Consider the following 25251-nt stretch of genomic DNA (forward strand, 5'->3'; position numbering starts at 1 on the left):
ATAAATTAAAATTTAACAAAACAAATGTTTTTTAACAAACCTTTGCATTACACGAGCCATGTCCAATTACATGCCCCTTTTTTGACCAGAAACGATCTGTATAATAAGCAACTCCTTATTCGTTAAAAATACTTCGTGCATCTATAGCAGTGGTTCCCAAACTTTTTTATATTTTTTTCAAAACGGTCCCTTTGCCATTATTTCGAGGGCTCGCGGTCCTTAAGCCTAAATGTATATTTCATAAAAACGAAAGTTTATTGCAGGATTTTAGCTAGCAAAATTGCGCATAACAATCATTCAAAGACAGCATGTGACATCACAAACAGGACAAAAACATTACAATTGTGCGCGAACAATTGCATTTTTGATAGTTGTCATTCAATAAAGGCCATTGTTTAGCAATGGAGACAGTCGATTCTCAATTCTACTTTGATTTAAACTTATTTAGTGGCACAAACTGACTCCAAATAAGATTATAGAATTACTTCAACAGCTTCGCGGTCCCCCAAAAATTGCCTCACGGACCCCAGTTTGGGAACCGCTGATCTATAGCGACAACTTAGGTCTATAGGTTTTCTTTTACTTGTAGCATCAAGGTTTGGTAAAAAAAGTCTGTTCCTTGTAATTGTTCAAAATAAGGACTCTAGTCGAAAAACAGGAGAAATCTTAGAAAAAGGGATGGTATGGCAACCCTGCTTTCAAAAACGCATTTATGCGCTGTTTAAAATCCAATCGGCAGATACCTTCAAATTCGTGTGTAATGCTGGAAAAAAATTAACAGTTATGTTTTAACTAAGTAGGCTTTTTAATTGAACTTGTTATTATAATACTCGTCACCAATATTAGGAAGCTTTTAACATCCGCACAAATTTGCAGATTAATGTTTAAAAATTTTTGTTATGTACGTGTAGGCTGCCAGAAAAATGTTTTAAACGCCTTTACGATTTACTACTTACGCCAGTGACTATTTAGAATCACCCACAAATCATACCGGTGATCGTATACGAGTATGGCGTCTGTCAACGTACGAGCGTATCCTCAAGTTTGTAAACATTTTTTTACTGCTCCGTAAGCCTTAATAATATAGTCAGTTTAAAAGCCAATAAAAATTCTAAATCATTAACCCCCAGATTAGGTTAAATGCTCAACAACAAAAATGTGCCCATGTATATCAGGGATAATAAACTAATTTAGTCGTTTTCATTGCTGAATATTTGTAGTTTTTTGAACGCCGGTCCGCGATAAGTTTGTGGTTTTAAAAACGGTCCGCAATACAAAAAAGGTTGCCGACCTCTGGTGTATAGTGTTTCTAAGTATCTACTTGGTAATTTTGTTCAATTGTAAACTACCACAGGCATTAGGAGCAGATTCTCCTCGAAACGACTTTGCTGCATCTTAAGTGTTTCTGTTTCACAAACAACTTGAGTTTTGAATTTTTGTTAATTATATGCTGTTCAGTATAAAGTACATGCGCAATTAAAAATAAATTTAAACAGTGATGGATATTAGTAGCACAAAACATAAAAGTGCACCTAAAAGACGTCCAGTCAATAGTGGTTTGCAACACAGAAGTGCTTGTTGAAAAAGAAGTGTTGCTAATGTACAAAGAAAAACCCAATTAGGTGTGCGAATAAACATGATATGAATGGATGTAAAATAAAATGCTGGTATAAAAAGTACAAAAAATACATACTCGATTATTGCGGAAAGGAGAAAAAAAAATATTATAAGATTGAAATTATTACCCTTTTGGAAAATATGGATACTATTGACATCCATTCAAGGAAAAAATGGGACTATATCACAGTAAACAAAACCTTTTGATTGAAGCTCCTTCTTTAGCATTACCTAAAAAGAACAGACAACAATTAAAGTCAACATAAGAGCATTTTCGTCAACCGAATTAAACGTGACAAGACTGCAAACCATTAGCCATTGTCGGAAAATGAAAAAGAGAAGAAACAAATGTATTATCAGAAAAAGTTCAACCTAGGGTTTGACTGACTAATCCGGATTGCAGACAGTGGAAAAATATCGGTACCAAGATGAACAAACATCTTTTTAGAGATAACAACAGTCCTCATAGTCGAAAAAAGACAGCATTAAAAACCTCTAGTAAAATAGTTTTTTCTTCGCTACGACGCAAACCTTAAGCTTGGAAAATACTAAAAAATAGATAGGGTTAAATGATGTTAACGTGCATCTTGAAATGTAAAAACAAAATAGCATATTTTAAAACATTTATGAACGTTTCTAAAAACGCTTCTGCATAGGACGCCAACTTAAAGTCAAGAATCGACATTTTTTTTTCAGCTTCGTAATACATTGTGAAGTGCAATCACATTTCTGTTTAATTTTTATTTTAGAAACGTTTACCTTTTTTTCTTCATCGTGACAAATTCCAACAACGGCACCGCCACTCCCGGGGAACTTGCCAGAAGATGAGTATTTTCTTGCAATCTCAATCATTTCTAAGTTTCGTTGTCCCAAACATTTCTCACCGTAGATATTTTGACGCAAATCAAAGTTCCGGTCCATAAGTTTAGCAAAGGATACCCAATCGTCTTTTTCCACGCATTCCCTAAAAAGACACCCTGGTTTAACGCCTTCAGTGGGCCTGGCGTACTATTTCTACACCCGGTGTCAATGATATTTTCATATTGCCGAATTTCGAATGCATAACGCACTAGTTGACAATCAAAACAAATCATAGCCAGAAAGGTGGATTTTCTACAAAATGCCAATACATCGTAGTACGCAAGGTTCATTGAAGGGGGTTAAACCTAATCAAGTCGGTCTCCTAAGCATTCCCAAATGGCAAGGCACAGGCTCGAAAAAAATCTAGACTGCTGTGGGATTCGAATCTATGACAGAAGTCTTTCCGGGATTAGCGCTCTACCAACTGAGCAAAGGCGTCGAAGCCACTGAATCACAAGCACCGTTGTTGCAGGCAACGGCTCAGTTGGTAGAGCGCGATTTCCGAAAAGACTCCCGTCGTAGGTTCGAATTCCACCGCAGGTTAGATTTTTCTTGCCATATGCGAATGCTTGGGAGACCGGCATGATCCGGTATAGCGCCTTTAATAGGCCTGGCGTTCTATGATTATCGCTGAGTATGCCATGATCGCTGGTCTGCATTGCCACTTCAGGGGTGATCCCAGTATGAATGTATTCATTTTATTATCAACATATGTATTCTATATCCTATTTAACGATTTAACCTACAAACATGATTATTTTGCAAACAAATTTTTCACGTTTTTGGAACCCTTGGGTGACCCGCTGCGTGGTCCAGGGTCAAACGTTGGGAAGATCAACTATGGATAAAAAATCGAACAGGTTTGTAAATTTAACTCAAATTGACAAACTCTTTCAAGACCAGACGTTCCCAACCACGGATTTGCAGACCCTGAGGCAGGGGTGGGCAACCTTTGTTACTGTGGGGTCAAATACAATAGCCAAAATTAGATCGCGGGCTGCATCTGTGTATAATACGAGGTGATTTTACTTTGTTGCTTACCAAATATGCTTTGAAGCTTTCTTTCGCATTTTTATTCTAGCCATGTCTGGTGGCAGAAAAATAGCATCAGGAGCATTAATCTGCTCAAAAGTATACTATAGTTGCACTCGTTTGTCAGTACATTTTAAATTCAAGCGTCTCTGCGGGCCGCACAACCTTTAATTAAGGCCTACATTTGGCTCGCAGGCCGCAGGTTGCCCACCCCTGTCTTAAGGGGACCGGGAGATAGTTTTAAGACCAAACAGTAATAAACCAGCGTTAGACAGAAAAAAATTGACAAAACAAGATGTTTCTCTATCAAGAAAGGTGACACATATTAACAATGCATATCAAGATGTCAACAATGAACTACCGGGCTTGTGTGGTAAGATCTGAAAACTGCTTCATAGCATCAGCAACCGTTTTATCACCAGCATCAAATCTCTGCCTCACATCACTGTGAACCTTTCCTGTGGCATAAATTTGAAACATTTTTAAAGCAAGTGCAAATGAAAGCAAAAAAAACAAACAGACAAGTAGCTATATTTCTTTGTATAATCTGCTGAAATCGTTTGCTCAAAACACATTAACAATTACTGTAGTCATCATCAGTGCAGATTATTGAAAATGATGATAAGATTAAAGTACTCTTTTTAAAGGTAAATTTGAAGTACTCATGTCCATGTATAGTGCTCCCATTACATTTTTCTTTTGGCAAAAAATGTCAGATGTCCCTGCTTCTGACCCCCTGTGTTACTAAATGTTGAACTAATTATGACTTAAACATGTGTATCAAAATGATACAATAAATATTTGAATTATTTTCCTTTGCAAAAATTATAAACGTTACCTGAATCACTCGGATCTGAATTGAAAGCCAACCAGAACTTTGGCAGTGATTTGAATTTTAAATACTCATATTTTCCATATCCCTGAGATTCTAATAAGTCTCTTGAAAAGTCCATGTATACTAGTCCTTCATATACCTAAATAGGAAAAACTTTTATGAATAGTTTGCAGCTATTAAGTTAATTTGCTTGTGACAACAAAAAATAGACTACAATAAACGAAAGTTGTTCTCTTTAATTTAAAAGAAACTGACTGCAAAAATAACAAGTATATAAATGCTACATTGTAAAACACACCAAAATAATTAGGAACACTATACACTGACTTGAAGAGTAATTTAATCATAAACTTAACTGCCAAAGAACTTGTGTACATAGAATACATTTTGCAGACGTTGCACTGATGATGACAACAGGGATTGTTGAAACGTCAGCACAACGTAAATGTATTCTGTGTACACAAGTTCTTTTGCAGTTATGTTTGTAATTCAAAAACACCAATATAAATGTGCAACATTACAATTTTAAGAAAACACTTTCAAAATCGAAACAAGTTTCTGTAAATAGATGATAGTTTTTCATCAGCTCGCATTGTATAAATCCTAAAAGTTAACTATGTAAAAGCCTTCATGTAAAATCAAATGCTATGTTCTATATGTAAAGGTCAATTTTATAATGTTGTCATTGCAAACAACAAATGTTATATTCTTTTCAGGCTTTTTGTTGGTAAATAAAATTTGTTGGTAAATAAAAAACTCTTCATACCTGCACAACACGATCCTGTAATCCAGCATTAATATAAAGTTCATCAGTTTCCACACTTAAAGCAAACTTGGCTCTAATGGGTTTTGGCATATCCTGAAAAAGGTGTTTCCAAGGAGTAAAAAACACTTTTATTACATGTCAATGAACATTGCAACACACAATTTCTGATAAACTGAAAAACTGGAGTAGACAATTTAAGGTTGCTGTCACAATTGCACTGCTTCCAGCCAATCCAACTTGTCTTGGAATATTGGTGTCATAACTTAAAGTAAAATTCTTCTTGCACAAAGCTATTCTGAAAAACAGAAGATTAGTATAGATGTATTTTTATAAGTGACAGACTGAGCCTAGCCAAATAATGTTCAACCAAACAAAACATTTGCAAGAAAATTTTTAACTTTTATTGACAAAAACTCTGTTGTTTTGCTTACCCCTTTTCACTGCAATATTCATAAAACTTTTTGCAAGTGGCCTGCAGAAGTCGAAGACCTCCTAAGTAACCTTCCTTTTTGCTAATTCCGTATAGATCGCCCATGCTTCCAAATGAGGTTGGGTCATTTAACGGATGAGGCATTAAAATCTAGAAAATCAAATGACGAATTACTCATACAGCAATGTTAGGGCTATGGTGTATTGTTCAACACAATTTTGGTTACATTTTTAGTACATTAGTTTGCAGGGGATTGTTTATTTGAATTTGATTTACTTTGCCTTGTATTACAACATTTCGAAGTACAGCAATAGAACCAAATATATAAAAAAAACTGTGTAGTTTGATTTCTGTATTTGAATCAGAAACTGTTTCACCAATTTTTCAGATTCTCTGATCGTCACATTTGCCCAAAAATTGGTAATAGACATTGATATAGTTTTTCCAAAAAATCCATCACTAGGATTTCCAATGAGACCAACCCTACAAAAATTCACCATTTAACCCACATTCAAAAGAAAAAATATACAAATTTTATGTACACCTTGCATATGCACGACTTGTATATGGTTTCCTTGAAAACGGTTGGGACTGTTTCTGTTTAAAGTAGGTAAGCCATTTCTCATAATCATCCAATGTCTAATAATATATAGTTTATTGTATACATTGTTTTTGAGTTTCAAAAGAAATTATGTACCACTTGTCCTATTAACTGGAATCTAGTGGGCAGTTTCATTCCATATACTGTTGCACCTGTTTCATTGATAAGCCATTCCTGTAAAACAAAATTATAAAAAATAGTTTGTTAATTGAACTAAAAAATCTTTACAACAGAGCAACTGAAAGACGATTCAAAGATGTTCAATTACAGATGTATAAAGAAACAGCATGTAATGTTCACACTTGTCTAATTCACTTACCATATACTTTCCAAATGACCTTAAATTTGTTTGAACATTTGCCTCAAGATATGTGTTCACAGTTGAAAGTGTGTCACGGCGAAAGCAGTAGAAAACAACACTTGCTAACATTGAAGTCGTCTTTCCTTCTTCTGGCTTTTCGTAGAACTTTATTATCCTTTATTAAGAAAGTACTGTTTTAAACAGTTAAACATTGTTTGTTTCAACAATTTTTGGACCAACATTTGAAAAACCTTTTTTTTAATTAAATCTAAATGTGAAACGTGGACATTTATATGTATACATATAAATATGTACCTTTTATCCAGTCTGGTAAAAAAAAATTGAATCAAAGCAGAAAATAAATCTAAGCAAACAAAGAGAAACAAAAAACATTTTCATGCAAAAAAATATCACAAACAAATAGATTAAACATACATGTACATGTGAAAACAAATTGTTTTAAACCAGTGTTGATGACTGAAAATTTGATTTCGCTATAGAAAAAAATATATAGTCAAGTGGGGTAAAAAAAAACAATTTTTTGAAACTTTGTTGCCAAACTTTTATTTTAGGCAACAAAAGGTCAATTTTTCTTCCCAATAAAGCTGATAGGACTACTTTTATAGTAATGTGACAAGTTTTTGATTTTACTAAAAAACAAAAAAAATATTTGACAAAAACTGTTGTTCTTTTTTAACCCGAAAAAGGTACAAAAAAAAACAATGTCGGGGTAAAAAAAAACATGTGGACATTAGGACCATTTAAAAAAAAATTTAGTGGCCGTTGGAACTTCAATTCAATTATATGAACTTAATCAACCATCTTAAAGTCAAACATAAGACAGAAATTTCATTAAAAACTCTGTTACAATCAATAAGCCAAAAAAAAACGAGCCACATAAAATTCTTTGTTTTCGAAATTTTACAAACCAAACTTACAGCAGTTATTAAACTGTTTGTAAATTAATAAAACGCTTTCAAATTAGTGCTAAGACTTTCCATGGCTTTGTACCTTTATTGCACTGCATTTATTGCCTTTGATTTGGTCTTTTTTGTCATTTACCAGTCTTTTGTTGGTATGCAACTAGGTTTAAATAGAGCTCACCCACTTGCTGACTGGTCATGTAACCTAAAACCTTATTGAAATAAAGTTTAATTTTCTACCCCAAACTGCTTGAATTACCACATAATGATTTGATAACCTCTTTTTTTTACTTTGTAGCATTTTTCTTTAGGCCTGGATCCCAATTTGTACTTTTAGCCATGCAGGTATACTTTTTGGTAAAAATTTCTGCAAAACTGGGCCCCCAAAGAAATTTTATACAACTTTGGTTTAAGAACATGTTTTATAGGCTTTCTTTTTTATTTTCTAAACTTCCAGGTGACAAATAAAAATGTTTGGGCAAAAAAATTTTTTGGGGTGCAAAAAATACATAGTTTTTTATTACCCCATTCCTATAGAACCGTTTGGGGTAAAAACGAACAACAAGATATCTGAAAAAATTTAGAAGCTAGCCAAGTAGAGTCTTTTTTGTTTAATAGGTCATAGTTATGACACAACACAGAACAAAGGTCATTGACACCAAACTTGTAATAAAAAATCTGCAGGAAAGTTTCTAAAGGTTGTTGAAGACTTTTTAACATACGAATTTTACTACTGTTGTTTCAACCTGCAGAACATTGCCTACAAACAAAATCTGAGAATGGTTTATGGCTTATTTTAATGGTAGAGAATAAATACATCCTATGAAAAAGAAACCATTTAAAAAAAATTTTTGGTTTAGCTGTGAGGATATTGTTTTTTTTTACCCCAACTTCAGCAAAATTTTTTTTTACCCCATTGGACTATATATGTGTTATTATTATTAATTTATTATACATTCAAATAACTACCTGTTTGTTTCAAGATCCACTTCAACGATTCCCCTTGTACTACGATCTTCATTTGCATCCATTTCATAATATATCACAAGTTCACCATTCTAGCATAAGATGAATATGAAAATGGGTTAATTCTACAATATTGTTGGCTGCTCCAAACATTACTGAATATCGCAAATAAAATAAAAAATAATATTCAGAATGTGTTAGTTTCACTTTAATCACTAAGCCACTTTTATAATACCTTGTGTTTAAAATACTTTACAACTTGAGAAATGTCACAGTTTTGATCTTCAAACAACATATCACCAGCAACCTGAAAAATTGTTATTGGTTAATGTGGACAAACATAGATAAATTTGTAGAAAGGTAGTTTACACTTTATTAAAGAAAGAAAATAAATTGATTCCATGCTGTATGTTGGTTTAAGTGGAAGCAGTACTATTAAGTCATTTATAATAGAAGTAATTTTTTAGATTTTTTTACACATGTTTTTTTTAAAAGCACAGGGAGGGGTATTTCAAATCTGTAAGTTTCTCCTAACCAGGACATAATGTATCAGTGACAATTAAAAAATGACAAAAAATGGTTGGTGGAATTATTTTTTGTGTCAAAATAAGGTATGACCTTTCTTTTCTGGATACACTCTCATGAACTGTTGATTTATTCAAAAATTGTTAGACATATAAAATGGCATGTTTGCTTAAGGCTTCACCACCTTTATACAACAAACTTGTTATTTGCGCAAGAGATAAAAAGCACTTACCACTAAAACATCGTCTTCAATTTGTTTATTTTGCAAAGCCAGGGCAAAATCTGCTACAGAACCTAAGCTTGTTTCAATGGTCGTTGATCCATCATTAATTATGTTTTCAACAGGAAAGTCATTAGCTGTAGCCCATCTCTCATAATGCTTATATCTGCAACCAATAGGACAAAATTATGAAAAAAATGTACAGGACAAATTTTTTAATGAAATCTGTAGAAATATTTACATTACATAAAACAACAAACTCATTACGTTATTTAAAAAAGCATTATAATATGCAATGTTTAGATGTGATTTTGATTGTGTCTAACTGGTTTTACTTACTTATCTGCATTGGTCACCAAGTAAACTGCACTAAATAGTTGACGCCTGTAAAACAGTCAAGCAGTTACTGAAATTATAGAGAAGTTATATATACTAGTTTTAGTTGCTTGTATGCACATGATTTTCCTTCACACAAAACAAAATCACAGACACAAATGAATAAATCAACTAAAAAGATTTGAAAACAAATTAAACCTTTACTTATGCATGCTTCTAAATTCTTATTGTTTACCAGCAACAAGAGACTGCCAAATTCACAACCAAAGCATATGTTGAAATAATTTGTCACATATGCTTGTTGAAGGTTTCTATGTACATAAGCAAAAGAAGTGATTGCAAAAAAATATTTGTGACTGTGTCCCAGTTAATTTGGTGTATGACTTGCATTTTACTTATGGTGCAATTTGATGTACAATACGGTCTTTCTTTATTAACATGAAAATAAATAATTACATGTTCACCACATTCCACCAATAGTCAATGATCTTTTTTCCAGATAAACCAGCAAGCAGTGCTTTAGGAACACCAGCAAGTTCCAAGTGTTGAGGATTGTCACTTTTCTGCAAACAAAAATGAATTTCTCGTCCAGCAGAAACTGCCACACTTACATAAAATGTCAGCCTTGTATTACATAGACTCTGGTGTTTCATATTTTAAGTTGTCACCAAAACCCAGCCTGCAGAATGTGGCAGCTGCACGTGCGATTTTGGTTTGAAAATATTTTTTTACATTCCAATTTTTTGGGATTTGCACCAATGGCATTTAATCGGCTTTATTGACCTCTTTTACTTGCTCTGCGCCACTTAAAATTGGTATTGCATGCACAGTTACGGGTCATGCACATGTGCATGTGGGAAATCTCGACGGGAACTGCCATGTTCTGCAGATTGGAACATAACAGTGCGATGTATAGTCAAGTATAACTTACATACCAGAATATCTTTCTCCAACTGTGCTCCATGGCCAGCCACAAGTATAATGCATATCATTGCAAAAATAAACTATTACAGCAATGCAGATTTTAAACAAATAAAAAGTTCTACAAAATAATAAAGCGTCATTTGCACAATATATATACATTTGTTTACTTGTTCACTTGCATAATAGGAGTGCTTTTGAACCTCACAGGCTCCAGCTCAAACATTTCTGAAATTTTGACACAATATTCTATGCTTTTTACATTTAATCGCAACCCACATATTGGGAAAAGATCATACAGTCAATACATATGACATATTTTATGGGCAGAGTATTGATATTGAAATACAGCATGGCCTTATAAAAAATTGCTATTGGAATTTTGTTGCAGTCTTCAAATTGCTAATACTTCAATGTGGAACCATGTTTTGATTTTTGATTGTTGAAGTGGCCATGCAGGACGCACATTATGATTCTTTTAATTCATGCAAGGATCAAATAAAAAAGGCAAACTTAATATCCTTAGTAAAATATGTATCCCCTTTTTGGTGTTCATTTACAATTCTTAACCAAACCAAACAAGATCTCATAAATTGGGCAACACTTTTATGTTAATTTTTTACCTGCCATGATTTTTAAACAGACTGATATTTACATTTTTCTCCCATTATGCATTTTATGCATTTGTTGCACGTAAACAAATGAAAAAAAATAATAAATTTCAAAACACATGGCTCTTTTCCCTCCCAACCTTTGAACTCCGTTTCGCTTGGCCGCCCCACACACGAAACATTTTATCACACACTGTCTTTTTTTTTACGTGATTTTTAATGCTCTTTGCTATTTTAATTATTGGGACCGTTGCAGTCCAATGCTCTTTGACACGAAATCTTATTATGTTTTCAAATTTCGATTAATTGTGTTTTAGGGCAAAACCGATTTTCTTTATATCCGACACGTATAGGATTCGTTACTTGAGTCTAATATTGCACAGATTATTGGGTTAGTTTTGTTTATTCAGCATGTAACAATCTGTTATTTTACAATCGGTAAGAATTTCACCCTACTTAGGCCTACTACAGTAACGATGAGGTAGGCGACACACACATACACACACATTTTTAGATTTTTTGCAATACTTTAGCATATAAAACACAAGTATCTGTCAAGTGTTAATAAGAAAAAGAAGAAGCTATCATTAAATGCTTGCGATAAACAATAGCCTACCTAAGGGTCAGTAGACATCCTAATTTAGGCCTTATTGAACATTATTAATTAACTTGCAAAGTTGTTTTTAGTCAGCAGTTTATCAGAAATTTCTCGTGTAACTCTCCAAAATTCATCAAGTTTTGCCATGCTGCAGTTCAAAGACCCGGTACTGATTCTGATAAAATGTTTTCCTCCAACAGATGCAGGAGTAATAAAAAATCTTCGGTCATCGTGTATCGCTTCGAAGAGTTTTTCGTTTACATCGTTTGCTTCCTAAAACACAATTCCGCCAAAAAGATTAACGTGATTATCTAACACCATTAGGCCTAAACAGAATAATTCAAAACTTTTTCTTTTTTTTCTTTTTCAAAACTTTTGCCGTTTTTATGAATCGGGACAAAAATATGTTCTCACCTTGTTGCCCAAGAGTTCTGGCTTTAAACGAAAGCAAACAATACCCAACACAACAGGAAACAAGATTTCATATCGTTCGTCTGTTTTTACCAATCCCTTCAAGTGTTTTGCTTCGGCAATCCTAACGTGATTTCGAAGTCCTTCCAAGCCAACCATGCGCAATGCAAACCAGAGCTTAATGGCGCGGAATCGCCTCCCAAAGGAATTTGCCAATGCTGAAAAATACAAACAGGAAACTCATCCGGCATATGTTTTAAAAGTGAGAAACTGAAATCAAACTAATAATTTAGTTCAGTGTTTCTTAACCTTGAACCTTCAGCCGTGCCCCCCTGGTTGAGAAACAATCAATCGCGCTGCCCATTTCTTCGTGTCTGAGATAAATAGGATTCACATTCATTGCGTTTATCACGTGAGAGCTGTCTTTGAACCTATAAAAGCAACAAATACATTACAATGCCTGCTGCATGAAAATATATTCAACCATGCAGGAAATCGTTTTGCAAATCATAGATTATATCCTGAGACATTGTATCATAAAACTATATTTTTACAAACATATGTGTTACAACTGAGTTGCTTTACCATAAAGCGGAACAGTCATCATTCCCTTGTGTGGGTTGAAATTGAAAGAGGTTGTAAACTAAAAGAAAAACAGAAGTGCGTAATCAACAAAATTCAACCGATGTTTGTATATTTCAATTGAAGTATAATATGTAGGACCACATGGAAAAAAGTACAATTGAAGTATAATATGTAGGACTACATGAAAAAAAATGCAAATAAACTTTTGAAAATAAATGCTATTTTATAATTAATGAAACTTTCCAAATCAAACCCTAATAAACAACTTGTTAAGACATTTTGTTTTTGACAGAAAAGTTTAGTATGGGGCAAAAAAATCCAGATCACATCGGCCTTTCTGGGTGCAAATTGTAATTGTAAATTTGTTGGCAAGGAATATTTTTTTAAATTCAAAATTATGATCTATTGTATCAAATCGCTGTGTTTCCAGAAGGCAATTTGAATTGAAACAGGTTCTACTTTGCTACTTGTCGAACTACGGTTGTACTGCTTTTCCAACATTTAGTCGAATAAAGTTGGATTTGTTGTCTACTTTTAGGCTATACCTCCAAGCCTCTGGCTATAAATCGAAATTCTTGACAAAGAAGGGCACTTCCAGCATATGCAGCATCGATGTGCAGCCAGATCCCTTCTTTTTTCACCTATACACAAATAAAACACGTCAGTGTTACCTGTACACAAAATTAAGGGTTTGTGCACTTACATATTGGTCCAATTTCCTCCAAATTATCGAAAGAACAGCAAGCTGTCGTGTCCAGTGTGGCACAAACCTAGAAGTTGTACAATATGCTTTTAAATTTTATTGACAGATGGAAGGGCCAAAAGTAGTTCAACAAACCGCCATACATAAACGGCACTCTTCCATTCTTCTTGTCTTCCATTATCGCATCCAAAAGAGTTTTACCTCTCAGTGATCCCATTTCGTCCGTGTCCAAAAGTCTCAAATCAGCAAACGCTATTTGCCTTAAAAACAATTCAAAGTTCGGGATTGCCTACAAGTTTCTAATCAATTGCAAGCTATAGGATTCGAATAGCAGAAAAGTAAAACGCTATGGACCTATTCGATACCTGCTTTTTCTACAGAAGAATTGCTGACGTTTGAAGAATATGCAACCAAGCGTTTGTTAATGTCATGACGACATTGGTTGGGATCGATGGACAGTTGTGTGCGAATTGCTTTATCCCTTGCACTTAGCAGTGTCACCAGTGTTGATTCACTTGCTGTACCTTGATTTAAATGAAAGGATATTAGTCTACAACTCAGTGATAAAAAACTATAGTATCGTCCAAATTCATTTCGGACTGGACTGAATTATTATGACGTCACCCGAAATCGTTATGTCACGTAAACTAATTATTAGACTTTAACTGATAATAACTGAAAACATTTAAAAAAGTATTGCGTGTGCAAATATTCATACAAAACGCACATATTTTTTTAAACCGGTGGTTCTCAACCTTATACTGATCAGGTACCACTTGTCGACTTTTTCCAATACCTTACTAAGAGATATGCCTACTATTCTTAATTTAGACAGCACATTTTGAAACCAACTGATTCGAAGATACAAACGAATTTCCAAGACATGAAACCTGAACGAATCATTTCACGATCTGACGTGAATTATGTATAACAGAAAGCGACTCGCGTACCACTTTAAAAAGCTAGTACGCGCACCACTGGTTGGGAAGCACCGCTTTAAACTGTGACCAAATGTTTTGGTCATGCACATATTGTTTTATTTGTACACTTCCTTTTCGTGATTTGTCATTGTCACGCTCATTTCTTTTCTCTTGTGTTATTTGATGTGTGGCACGTTTTCATTATTTCCTTTCTTTGCCTGTAGAGCCATACGACTTTATTCTGATTGCTTTGGCTTTAATGTTAATTAACATTAAGCCGTTATAGTAGAGGCCAAAATAATTTGGTAACAAAACCAAATTAAATTGGCCGATACTAAATGTAGACTCTGAACGGCCGACCTGCAAGGCTGAGCCTCACAAAGGGGTTTGTCACGTTGAAACACGCCCCGCCCTTTCCCACACAAATCACACTTCCCGAATCACGTGTAATAATCCACAGCGACAACAGCGGCAACAACCACAACGTCGTACACAATCAGGAACGGACAGAAACAGGGTTGAGAACGAAACGGGAACGTAGACGGGAACGATTTTCAACTATTTTGCGACACAGGTCAACAGGTACAGTACACGTATCAACAGTTGCAAGACGATGAAACAATCGCTGCAATCACGACAATCACGGTAAACAGCCTTCACTTGAAGATTAATTAGTCAGTCGTCACAATACTTAATTTAGCCTTATTCGTCTCTAAAAATGCAACAAAAACGAATTTACTTAATGCAGTAATAAATCACCTTACTCGACCACGTTGTACAGTAAAATGAACTAATCATTGCAACATACAGACAAAGGCCTTCTAATTTTACTGTTACGCACTTGGCGATTGTAACGTCATAGCAGGGGAAATAATGAGACAAATTAATCATGCGTAACTGAACGTGGAGATGTAACATACCCCCACCTAAATGTATGACCCGGGTAAATACATTTCACACACAAACAAACATCGAACGTTCAACGAAATTCAATAAACAAAACAGCACACTAAGCATCACTTTCAGCGGCGACAATCAAGCAAAGTTTTGCAATCGGTCGTTTGACACGATTGTATCGCGTTTGCACAAGCACCGAGCGTACAGTTCCCGTTTTATCGGGAAATGTATCCGCAACGCGACCCATCAACCACTTGGAGCGTGGCTGTGAATCATCCACGACGAGAACCACATCGTTGATCTGGAGATCTCTCCTCTTCTGGAACCACTTCTGCCTGGAAATGATGTTCGGTAGATATTCGCGAACCCAGCGGATCCAAAATTGATTCGCCAAGTACTGCACTTGCGCCCAACGGCGCCGCACGTAACAGTCCTTTTTGTCGAACAAGCCAGGAGGCAAATTCGAGTTGCATCTCATGAGCAGGAGATGATTGGGTGTGATCGGTTCATCATCTCGGGGATCAAAGGTGACAGGAACAAGAGGACGCGAGTTGAGTATTGACTCAACCTCAACAAAAAGCGTTGACAATGTTTCGTCGGAAACAACTTGCTGTGTCATCAGAGACGTCAGAATTCGCCGGATGGAGCGCACCATTCGTTCCCACGCACCTCCCATATGACTGGCTGTCGGGGGATTGAACGACCAACGAATTCCGCTTTGTTTCAGGTACTCCTCAATGTGAACTTGGTTCCAAGACTGCAGTGATTCTCTCAGTATCCGTTCTGCACCGACAAAGTTCGTCCCATTGTCGGAATATATATTTACAGGATTCCCACGCCGACCAATGAAGCGACGAAGCGCGTCGATGAACGAGTCTGTAGATAGGCTGTGGGCAACTTCGATATGGACAGCTCGAATTGATAGGCAGGTAAACACTGCCCCGTACCGTTTCACGATGCTCCGTCCCTGCTTAACTGGAAAGGGACCGAAATAATCCACCCCTACGTGTGAAAACGGGGGCTCGTCCGGATGCAGTCTTGCAGAAGGAAGGTCTGCCATCCTCTGTACTCCAGCGGAAGCATTTCTTCTCTTGCAGAACAGGCAATTCCCAATCACTCGGCGTACGGCTACTCCACCTTTAAGTATCCAAAACCTTTGGCGTAGCGACGACCAAGTGTGGCCCATCCCAGAATGTCCGACAAGACGATGATGTCTCTCGATAACCAAGTCAGTAAAATGACACGAATGTGGTAGAAGAATCGGATGTTTGGCATCGTACGGAATGAAAGCCTTTTCTAGTCGACCACCAACTCGAAGCACGGAGTTAACAACCATTGGATTTAGTTTGAACATGTGACGTTTCACAGAGGTCTTGGAAAGAGATCCCTTCTCCAACGCAGCAAGCTCAGGGCTGAAATGCTTTCGCTGCACATATTTAATCAACTCCAGTTCGGCAGCATTTAATTCTTCAACAGATAATGATCCACGATTCTCCACCACAGCCTTGTTACCGCGAACACGCGACAGTAAAAACTTCTTATATCGAAGCAGCCAGGCGATACTCTTTTTCAAATGATGCAACGAAGAGTACCGATGGATGATCCTCTCAACTATGGACTGCCTCTCTACGACCATATGTATGGAGACTTCCTGCTTTTTTACGGGACTGAACTCAGCAGGCAAGTCGGGTAAAACAATCGGACTCACAGGCCAGTGATCCTCAGATTCCAACAAAAACTGCGGACCGCGCAACCAGCGGCCAGACGTCACTAACGCTTCTGACGTCAATCCACGTGACGCCTCGTCTGCCGGATTGAGCTTTGAAGGAACATGTCTCCAGCTTAAAGGATCGCTTTGCCTTTCAATCTTTGCAATTCGATTAGCAACGAACGTAGGGAATCTCTTCTTCGAATTCCTGATGCTCTGTAGGACGGCAGTGGAGTCTGTCCAGAACACAGACCGATGCACTGGCAAGCCAAGCTCTCGTCGCATCATTTCATCTAGCTTCACGGATAGAACTGCCGCCGTCAGTTCCAGTCTTGGAATTTACACTGTTTTCAGCGGCGCTAGTCGACACTTGCCAACAAGAAACACGCAGTGAACACGCAAACCGACGTCGACTATCCTCAGATAACACACAGCTCCGTAGGCCACGGAGGAAGCATCTGCAAAGTGGTGTAACTCCCAACTTTGCACATCGCCGAAATCATCGGGCTTAAAACAACGAGGAAGACACAGGTCATGAAGCTTCGGTAAACGCCCAAGCCATTCGCTCCATTGTGTTGCTTCCGATTCCAAAATGCAGTCGTCCCAGCCAACTCCACGTTTGCACAAACCTTGGAGTAATAATTTGGCTCCAAGCGTGCACGGTGCAACGAATCCAAGAGGGTCGTACAGCGAACTCAATGCAGAAAGAAGTCCTCTTCGAGTCTTCGCCGTTTCAGGAAGGTTGACCTTAAATCCAAACGTATCTTCGTGCACGTTCCAGTGGACACCAAGCACTCTCTCTGTGACGTCATCACTCAAGCTTTTGTTTCGCACTGCCTTTGACCTCTCTTCTTCAGGAATTTTTGACAGAATCTTCTGGTTATTACTGAGCCATTTTGTCAAGTGGAATCCTCCGCGTGACAACAAATCTGAAATCTCTTTGGTCATTTGAATTCCCTCCACTGTAGATGCAACCGAAGTCAGGCAGTCGTCCACGTAAAAATTTCTTCTGACGACCGAAGACGCTTGTGCATTGAAATCTTGACCAAAATCCAAGGCTGTTTGCTTCAAGCAAAAACTCGCGCAACTAGGGGATGAAGTCGCCCCGAACAGGTGCACAGTCATTTGATGCGCTGTTGGTTGATTTGTCAAATCCCCTCCTGGCCACCACAGAAATCGCAAGGCGTCCCTGTCCTTAGGGGTAACACGAATCTGGTGGAACATCGATTCTATATCGGCCACCAAAGCGTACCGCTCTTTGCGAAATCGAGTCAAAACACCCACCAAACTGTTTACGAGATCCGGGCCCTGCATCAGCACATCATTGAGGGAAACGCCCTTGTGCTTTGCAGCGCAATCAAAAACTACACGAACCTTGTCTGGCTTACGGGGATGAAGTACAGGATGGTGTGGTAAATACCAGCAAACACCATCAACCGATTCGATTTCTTCTCGAGGTATCTCTCTTGCGTACCCTTTCTCGAGGTAGGACTGTATTGTGCTCACGTACTTTCCCTTCAGTGAGTGATCCTTCTCCAGGCGTCGCTTCAAGTACGTCAGCCGTCTTTCGGCCATTGGCTTGTTATCTGGCAAACAAGCTGAGCTTTCTCTCCACGGCAACGGCAGCTCATAGTGACCTTCCACCATTTTCACGTTCTTTTGCATGATACCATACGTCTTTCTGTCTTCGCGCGACGTGGGGAAATCTAGAACAGCAGTTTCGTTCCCAAAATCTGTCTCCCACAGACTAGAGATTTGCTTCTGTAAAGAGCTGTCTCTAGACTTCACGAAGTTTACCTGATACCTCGATGATGCACACGGAAGGAGTGAAGGGCCAAATAATGTCCATCCAAAAGGTGTCTTGACAGCAAACGGTTTCCCTTTTGGACCACGACGCATCTCCTCAATGAACAAGGCGTCTGGATTATCCAGACCAATCAGCAATGTTACAGTTCCTTTCTCTATTAAGGGAAAATCCAAGTCACGTAAATGTGGGGCACCCCTTAATGCTTCTTTGCTAAGAATCGGATTAGGACGAACGGGGATTTCACCAACGGTTATTACTTTAGGGAGAAATATATCATCTCCGCCACCTACTGGAGAAACAGAGAAACTCACTGAAACTGCCGTATGCTCTTTGGCTTCATCTGTCAGTGTTTGTAAAACAATCTCCTTAGTCTCACCTTTCATGCCCAGGGCTTCAATCAACCTTTGGTTACAGAAGGTTCCGGTAGAGCCGATATCCAAAAATGCGTAAGTTAAAACCTTCCGGCCTTCGTATTTTACCTCAACCGGTACGACACACTGATACACGTCGTCGTAACCGCATTCGCCGGGCGTTGCTACTGAACATGAAGCGACCTTTTGTGGTTCAACCGGTGTCGCTGGTGACTCTGGCTTTGCGGCTGGAGCAGGCCTATGCAGCAATGTGTGGTGATAGTGACTCGAACAGTCGTTTTCTTCGCAGGCAGTTCTCGCTTTACATCGTCTAACACGGTGACCTGGCGTAAGGCATCTGAAGCACAATCTCTTACGACTGACAAATTCCACACGTTCGGAGTACGTTTTACGTTTAAACTCAAAGCACCTGGACAAATCGTGAGCCTTACCACAGAACAGACACGTAGCGGAAGTAGTCAGCCTCTCTGTCGGACGCTGTCGAACTTCTACTGGGTTCACAACGTACGCAGACGCTCTTGGCTTTCTCATCGGTGGACCAGGATCCTTGTCGCGCCTAGAACCCATAATCCTACTCCCGTAGAGGGAATTTTCCACCTCAGCACGCTCCGAAACAAACTGAACAAAGTGGCTAAACCCGGCTTCACGATTAGTGCGATGTAGAACTTCGACTGATCGCTCTATCCATTTTTCCTGCAAGCGATAGGGCAACTTGTCAATAAGCTGCAGCATGGTATCAAGCGAGTTAAGACCGGCATATTCATCAATATCCTCCAGTGTAGTGAGACATTTTTCCAGCAGATCTGCAAACTGCATTAGTCGTTCCGGTTGATCTCCTTTCAAGCGAGGACTTTTCTTCAAATGCTGCTCACAGGCATTTGCGATAATGTGCGGCTGTCCGTACTCATGAAATAGCTTTTGACGTGCCTGTCGGTAACCCTCGACTGGCCTTTTCGTCAGGTGATCAATTTTAGGTCGCACTCTGTCGTCACAATGCTGCAGCAGATAAACCAACCGTAAGTCGTCAGAGTGAACTTTAGTGGCAACATGCGCTTCAAAGTTGCGAATGAACGTCCAGTATTCCATCGGATCACCATTAAATGACATTATCTTCGGACGCGGTAAAAAACGTTCGTCTGAGTTGTAGCGTGGTTCCTGCGCTACAGGACGACCTTCCCTATATTGACAACTATATTGCGGAGTGGCATGGATAGTAGGCTGACAACTTACTTTAGGCAGCTCCTGCCTATCAAAGCGCGGTGCAGGTTTTGGGCATTCAGTGACCGTTGGAACGAAAGGCTTCACTACAGGTGGCGAATAAACAATATCTGAGTCAAATTTACCTTCCCATCCGCGAGCCTCGATTTCGGCTAATTCGGCTTCACGTTGTACCTCGCGAATTTCGGCGTCAGCCGACAATTTGCGCAACCTCTGTTCCTCTTTTTGTCGCTCATTCTCTTCGTCCTGTCTCTCTTTGGCCTGACGAAGTTTTGCGCGAGCCATCTCAAGCTTAATTCGTGCTTCAGTTCTGCGAACACTGGAACTCGTACTTGCTGAAGTAGGGCAACTAGAAGTGCAACTTTTTGCCGACTTTTTTGAACCAGTTTGTGGCGGTGGCGACGTAGCAGGCTGGGCCTTTTCGATCCATTCATCCACCCTGCTATCGAACTCCGTTTTCTCCTCAGCGTATCGCTTCAACAAATCCTTGACAAGGTCTTCATTTTCAGGTGAATTTGAAGTTATATGCTCCACAAGAAGTCGGTATCTTTCATGTATAATTCGCACCGATGTATGTACAGAAACTAAGTTATTGGGACTGACCATTAAACGTTCCGTTCGGGTGTAGGCTTCTTGCAATGAACGTTGCAATTTGACGAGCTGTTCACCCTTATCCTCTTCAGTCGTGTCGGAATTCATTTTCCTTCACCGAGCGACAGCTTCTTTCCGACCAGCAAAGTAGAAAGCTTCTCTCGATCAGCGACAGTTGAAACTTCCTTTTCAACGAGCAGCAGTTGAAAACTTCTTTTTCAACGAGCAGTAGTTGAAAACTTCTTTTTCAACGAGCAAAAGTTGAAAACTTCTTTATGTAGACTCTGAACGGCCGACCTGCAAGGCTGAGCCTCACAAAGGGGTTTGTCACGTTGAAACACGCCCCGCCCTTTCCCACACAAATCACACTTCCCGAATCACGTGTAATAATCCACAGCGACAACAGCGGCAACAACCACAACGTCGTACACAATCAGGAACGGACAGAAACAGGGTTGAGAACGAAACGGGAACGTAGACGGGAACGATTTTCAACTATTTTGCGACACAGGTCAACAGGTACAGTACACGTATCAACAGTTGCAAGACGATGAAACAATCGCTGCAATCACGACAATCACGGTAAACAGCCTTCACTTGAAGATTAATTAGTCAGTCGTCACAATACTTAATTTAGCCTTATTCGTCTCTAAAAATGCAACAAAAACGAATTTACTTAATGCAGTAATAAATCACCTTACTCGACCACGTTGTACAGTAAAATGAACTAATCATTGCAACATACAGACAAAGGCCTTCTAATTTTACTGTTACGCACTTGGCGATTGTAACGTCATAGCAGGGGAAATAATGAGACAAATTAATCATGCGTAACTGAACGTGGAGATGTAACACTAAACGTTTGCAATAAAACGGTACAGACAAATGTAATGCAAAACATATGTGTTGTAGTATATTGTAATACAAAATACCTTGAATTACTCCGCCACCTGGGCCCGTCCCGTTGTGCAGATAAAACTTGGGAAGGTCTAAAGCTTTGGCTAACCAATCCAACATAACTGTTTCTAGTTCTGTGGAGGATGGTGATGAAAGCTGTTAAAATGCAGGTGTTCGTCCTTCAGCTTATTTAGTTTGTTTATAGGTTTAGTATGTGCAAACAACGTAAAATGAAACCAAACAAACAATGTAAACATTAATCCTGAAATCGGTTTGGTAATGAATACAGGGTTGATTCCATTCCGAGACAATTTTTTTCGTGCAAGTACCCCAACTGTATAACTGGCTTGTTGAAACACGTTGATAGGGGTAGCTTTGTATAAGACCTCTTTAATTACAGGGTTATTTTCCATCATGAAGCACATGAATGCAGGGATTTTGTGAAAAAATTATGAATGAAAGCAAAGCAGCTCTAAAAATTCCAGCTAATGTCAATCAGATGCTGGAAGGTACGTAGAACACCCAATGCCCGACAGAAAATGGTGAAATAAGCAAGACTAAAAAGGTTTTAAATATTTATCTTGAATTTTGTCACAGTAGGTATAAACAAAAAAAAGGAATTAAAAGAAACTCTTGAAAGAAGTAAAATGAATTGATTGTGTTTTAACAGAGCCAGATGAGCTAAAAGTAAAACATTAGGGATTTTTTCTGTCTACAAAAAATTGCTGATACAGTGCCGCTTCCAGTGCAAATTTGTCAGGCATGAAATGACCTTAGGCTTGTCTTGAAGGCAACCTTTTTGAGCGTGTTTTCGCACAAGTTTGTTGGTAACGAAAGGTTTTCATGCAAGTTGAAGGTGTAAGTTTTTACGAAGTGCCAATTTCCTAGTTTAGTTTATGTTAATTATAATCAGAGTTGCCATACCGTCCCTATTCTTAAGATTTCCTTATTTTGTCTTTATTTTGAAGGGTCTTAGAAAAAGATATTGTCGTTATTTCCCTTGGAATATGTTTTGACTTGAGTCTTGTTTTGTCTTATTTTCAACAAGTGCAAGTCAAATCCCGGCTTCAAGTGCTAAAAGGAAAAGTCAATCTATATCTGAGCTGTCGTGAAATGCAAGAAGTGTTTTCATCAGTGCGACCACATAGCCTATATTTATTGCTGCGACCACAGATTGCCATTCGGGCGTCCCCAATTTAGTATGTGAAACTTTCAACTAACTGGGACGGTTGCAGTCCAAAGATTCTTGCTAAGCAATCTTTTTTTTAAATCTTTCGATTGCGCTGTCGAGCAAAGCGGAGTTTGGTATTCACTTTCGAAACGTGCAGGATTTGTTCGTTTGAGCTTATAATGTTGCACAAATCAACTGTAGTAACGATTTGTTATTTTAATGATGCAAAGCACTTTACCCTACATGAGTTCTACGATAGTAAAACCAAAAAATTATACCAAGTAATATACAAAGTCATTGTAGTTTTGGTAACCACAGGTTAAATCACATTTGCAACAATTGAACGTTAGACGTGTTATCCATTTTGCTTGATTCAAAACGTTTGTGCGTGTGTCTTATGTCTTTCATTTTAGTACGTAGTTACTTGTTGTGCGCTAGGACGTCAAAAAAAGAGATTTGCATAAATTGTTTACGATATTGCATAAAACAATATGTTTACATATTAATACCACGTCAGCTCGTTTACATTAGTTATAACAAAAGGGCAAATAATAGACTAGCTCAGTGCTCTTCAACCGGTGTGCACGGTGCACCATATGGTGTACCAAAATATGCATGGGGTGCACTAGTACGAAAATGTAAGGGTGCATCACAAACTTTTAATGAATCATTAATATTTGACTTTCAAGATATTAGAAAAAAAGATGTAGGTTTCAACTTATGTATAACCCAGGTAAACTTTTTCAATGGTTTATGCCTGTGTCTAGTTTAATAGTGTCTGTGTTACATTCGGGTGATGTTAGGATATGGAATGTTGATTTTTTCGACGATGTTTCATGGAAAATTCGCGAACATATGCTTGGAGTTAATTGACAAGATGATATACATATAACGATTTTTCATAACGCTTTTTATCTCAGTTTACCTTTTAAGTAAACAGGGTGCATGAGTTCGTCAACAAAACTTTAAGGGTTCACCAAACCAAAAAAGGTTGAAGAGCACTGGACTAGCTAGGCTATATAATGCAAGTAACTAACACCGTTGATAAACTATAACGACAAATAGCAATCCAAAAAAGCATAAGGTAACGGTTTATGGTTAGTTATTTAGTAGAGCATGTACAAATGCAGCTTATGGTGTGTCGTTACACGGATTAAGTCAAAGTTAAGTTTTATAGTTCAGTTAAAAGCATTTCAAAATAAAATACATAACTACATATGCAACTGCCAACTGTTAATATGCTTATAGCTATGATTTGGTGCTTGTGATAAACAATACATCCAATATTAAGCCTAATTCAGCATTACTAATTATTTGTAAATTACTTTCAATCAGCAATATATTAGTAACTTATCGTGTAACTTTGCAAAATTCGTCAAGTTTTGCCGTGCTGCAGTTCAAAGACCCGGTACTGATTCTGACAAAACATTTTCCTCCTACAGATGCAGGAGTGATGAAAAATCTTCGGTCATGGTGTATCGCTTCATGGAGTTTTACGTTTATACCGTTTGCGTCCTGAAACACAATTCCGCCAAAAAGATTAATATGATATACTAACACAATTAGGCCTATAAAGAATAATTCAAAACTTTTTCTTGCCGTTTTTATGAATCGGGACAAAATATGTTCTCACCTTTTGCAAGTTATGTCATTATCCTGATGAAGGCGTCTTGTATAGGACGTCGAAACGTCGATTGTTTACAATAAAAACTGCTGGATGAGCAATACTTGGTCTAACATTATGCCTGGCAGCAATAGCTTATTTCATGTTCTCACCTTGTTGCCCAAGAGTTCTGGCTTTAAACGAAAGCAAACAAGACCCAACACAACAGCAAACAAGATTTCATATCGTTCGTCCGTTTTTACTAATTCCTCCAAGTGTTTTGCTTCGACAACTCCTCTTCTCACGTTACTTCGCAGTCCTTCCAAACCAACCATGCGCAATACAAACCAAAGCTTAATGGAACGAAATCTTCTACCCAAAGAAATTTGCCGATGCTGCAACAACATGACTCAAACATCATAAGGCATATGTTACAAACGTGAGAAACTTACAGCAAACCGATTTTCATTACCATGTAATCAATTGCGCTGCCCATTTCTTCGTGTCTGAGGTAAATAGAATTTACATTCATTGCGTTTATCACGTACGAGCTGTCTTTGAACCAATAAAGCAGTAAAAACATTACAGTGCCTGCTGCATGAAAATATATTCAACCATGCAGGAAAATATTTTGCAAATTATAGCCTATATCCTGGGACCTTGTATCATAAAACGATATTTTTACACTTTCCCTTTATAAAGAAAACAAGAAATTATGTTACAAATGAATTACTTAACATAAAGCGGAACAGTCCGGGTCAACCATCATCCCTTTGTGTGGGTTAAAATTGAAGGAGGTTCTAAACTAAAAAAACAGACAACAAAA

The 25251-nt window shown here is 37.9% G+C and overlaps 1 protein-coding gene and 1 pseudogene across 1 annotated transcript; both read right to left on the minus strand.

Annotated features, from left to right (window-relative positions):
* Positions 1-1421: 1421 nt before the first annotated feature.
* On the minus strand, positions 1422-10475 carry LOC145232356 (uncharacterized). Its single transcript, XM_080096959.1, has 17 exons — positions 10349-10475; positions 9870-9976; positions 9417-9461; positions 9090-9243; positions 8568-8639; positions 8336-8424; positions 6462-6618; positions 6239-6316; positions 6086-6180; positions 5919-6024; positions 5543-5691; positions 5271-5406; positions 5112-5204; positions 4349-4484; positions 3872-3968; positions 2377-2581; positions 1422-1848 (listed from the first exon to the last, which is right to left on the minus strand). Exons 1-17 carry the CDS (start codon positions 10403-10405, stop codon positions 1780-1782), a joined length of 1845 nt encoding a protein of 614 aa, XP_079953085.1. The 5' UTR covers positions 10406-10475; the 3' UTR covers positions 1422-1779.
* A 1026-nt stretch (positions 10476-11501) lies between these two features.
* LOC145234443 (3,4-dihydroxyphenylacetaldehyde synthase 2-like) lies at positions 11502-24957 on the minus strand (annotated as a pseudogene).
* Positions 24958-25251: the final 294 nt, after the last annotated feature.

This window comes from Phallusia mammillata, chromosome 6, assembly GCF_965637545.1.
Source record: "Phallusia mammillata chromosome 6, kaPhaMamm4.hap1.1, whole genome shotgun sequence".
In the NCBI taxonomy this organism is placed as follows: domain Eukaryota; kingdom Metazoa; phylum Chordata; class Ascidiacea; order Phlebobranchia; family Ascidiidae; genus Phallusia; species Phallusia mammillata.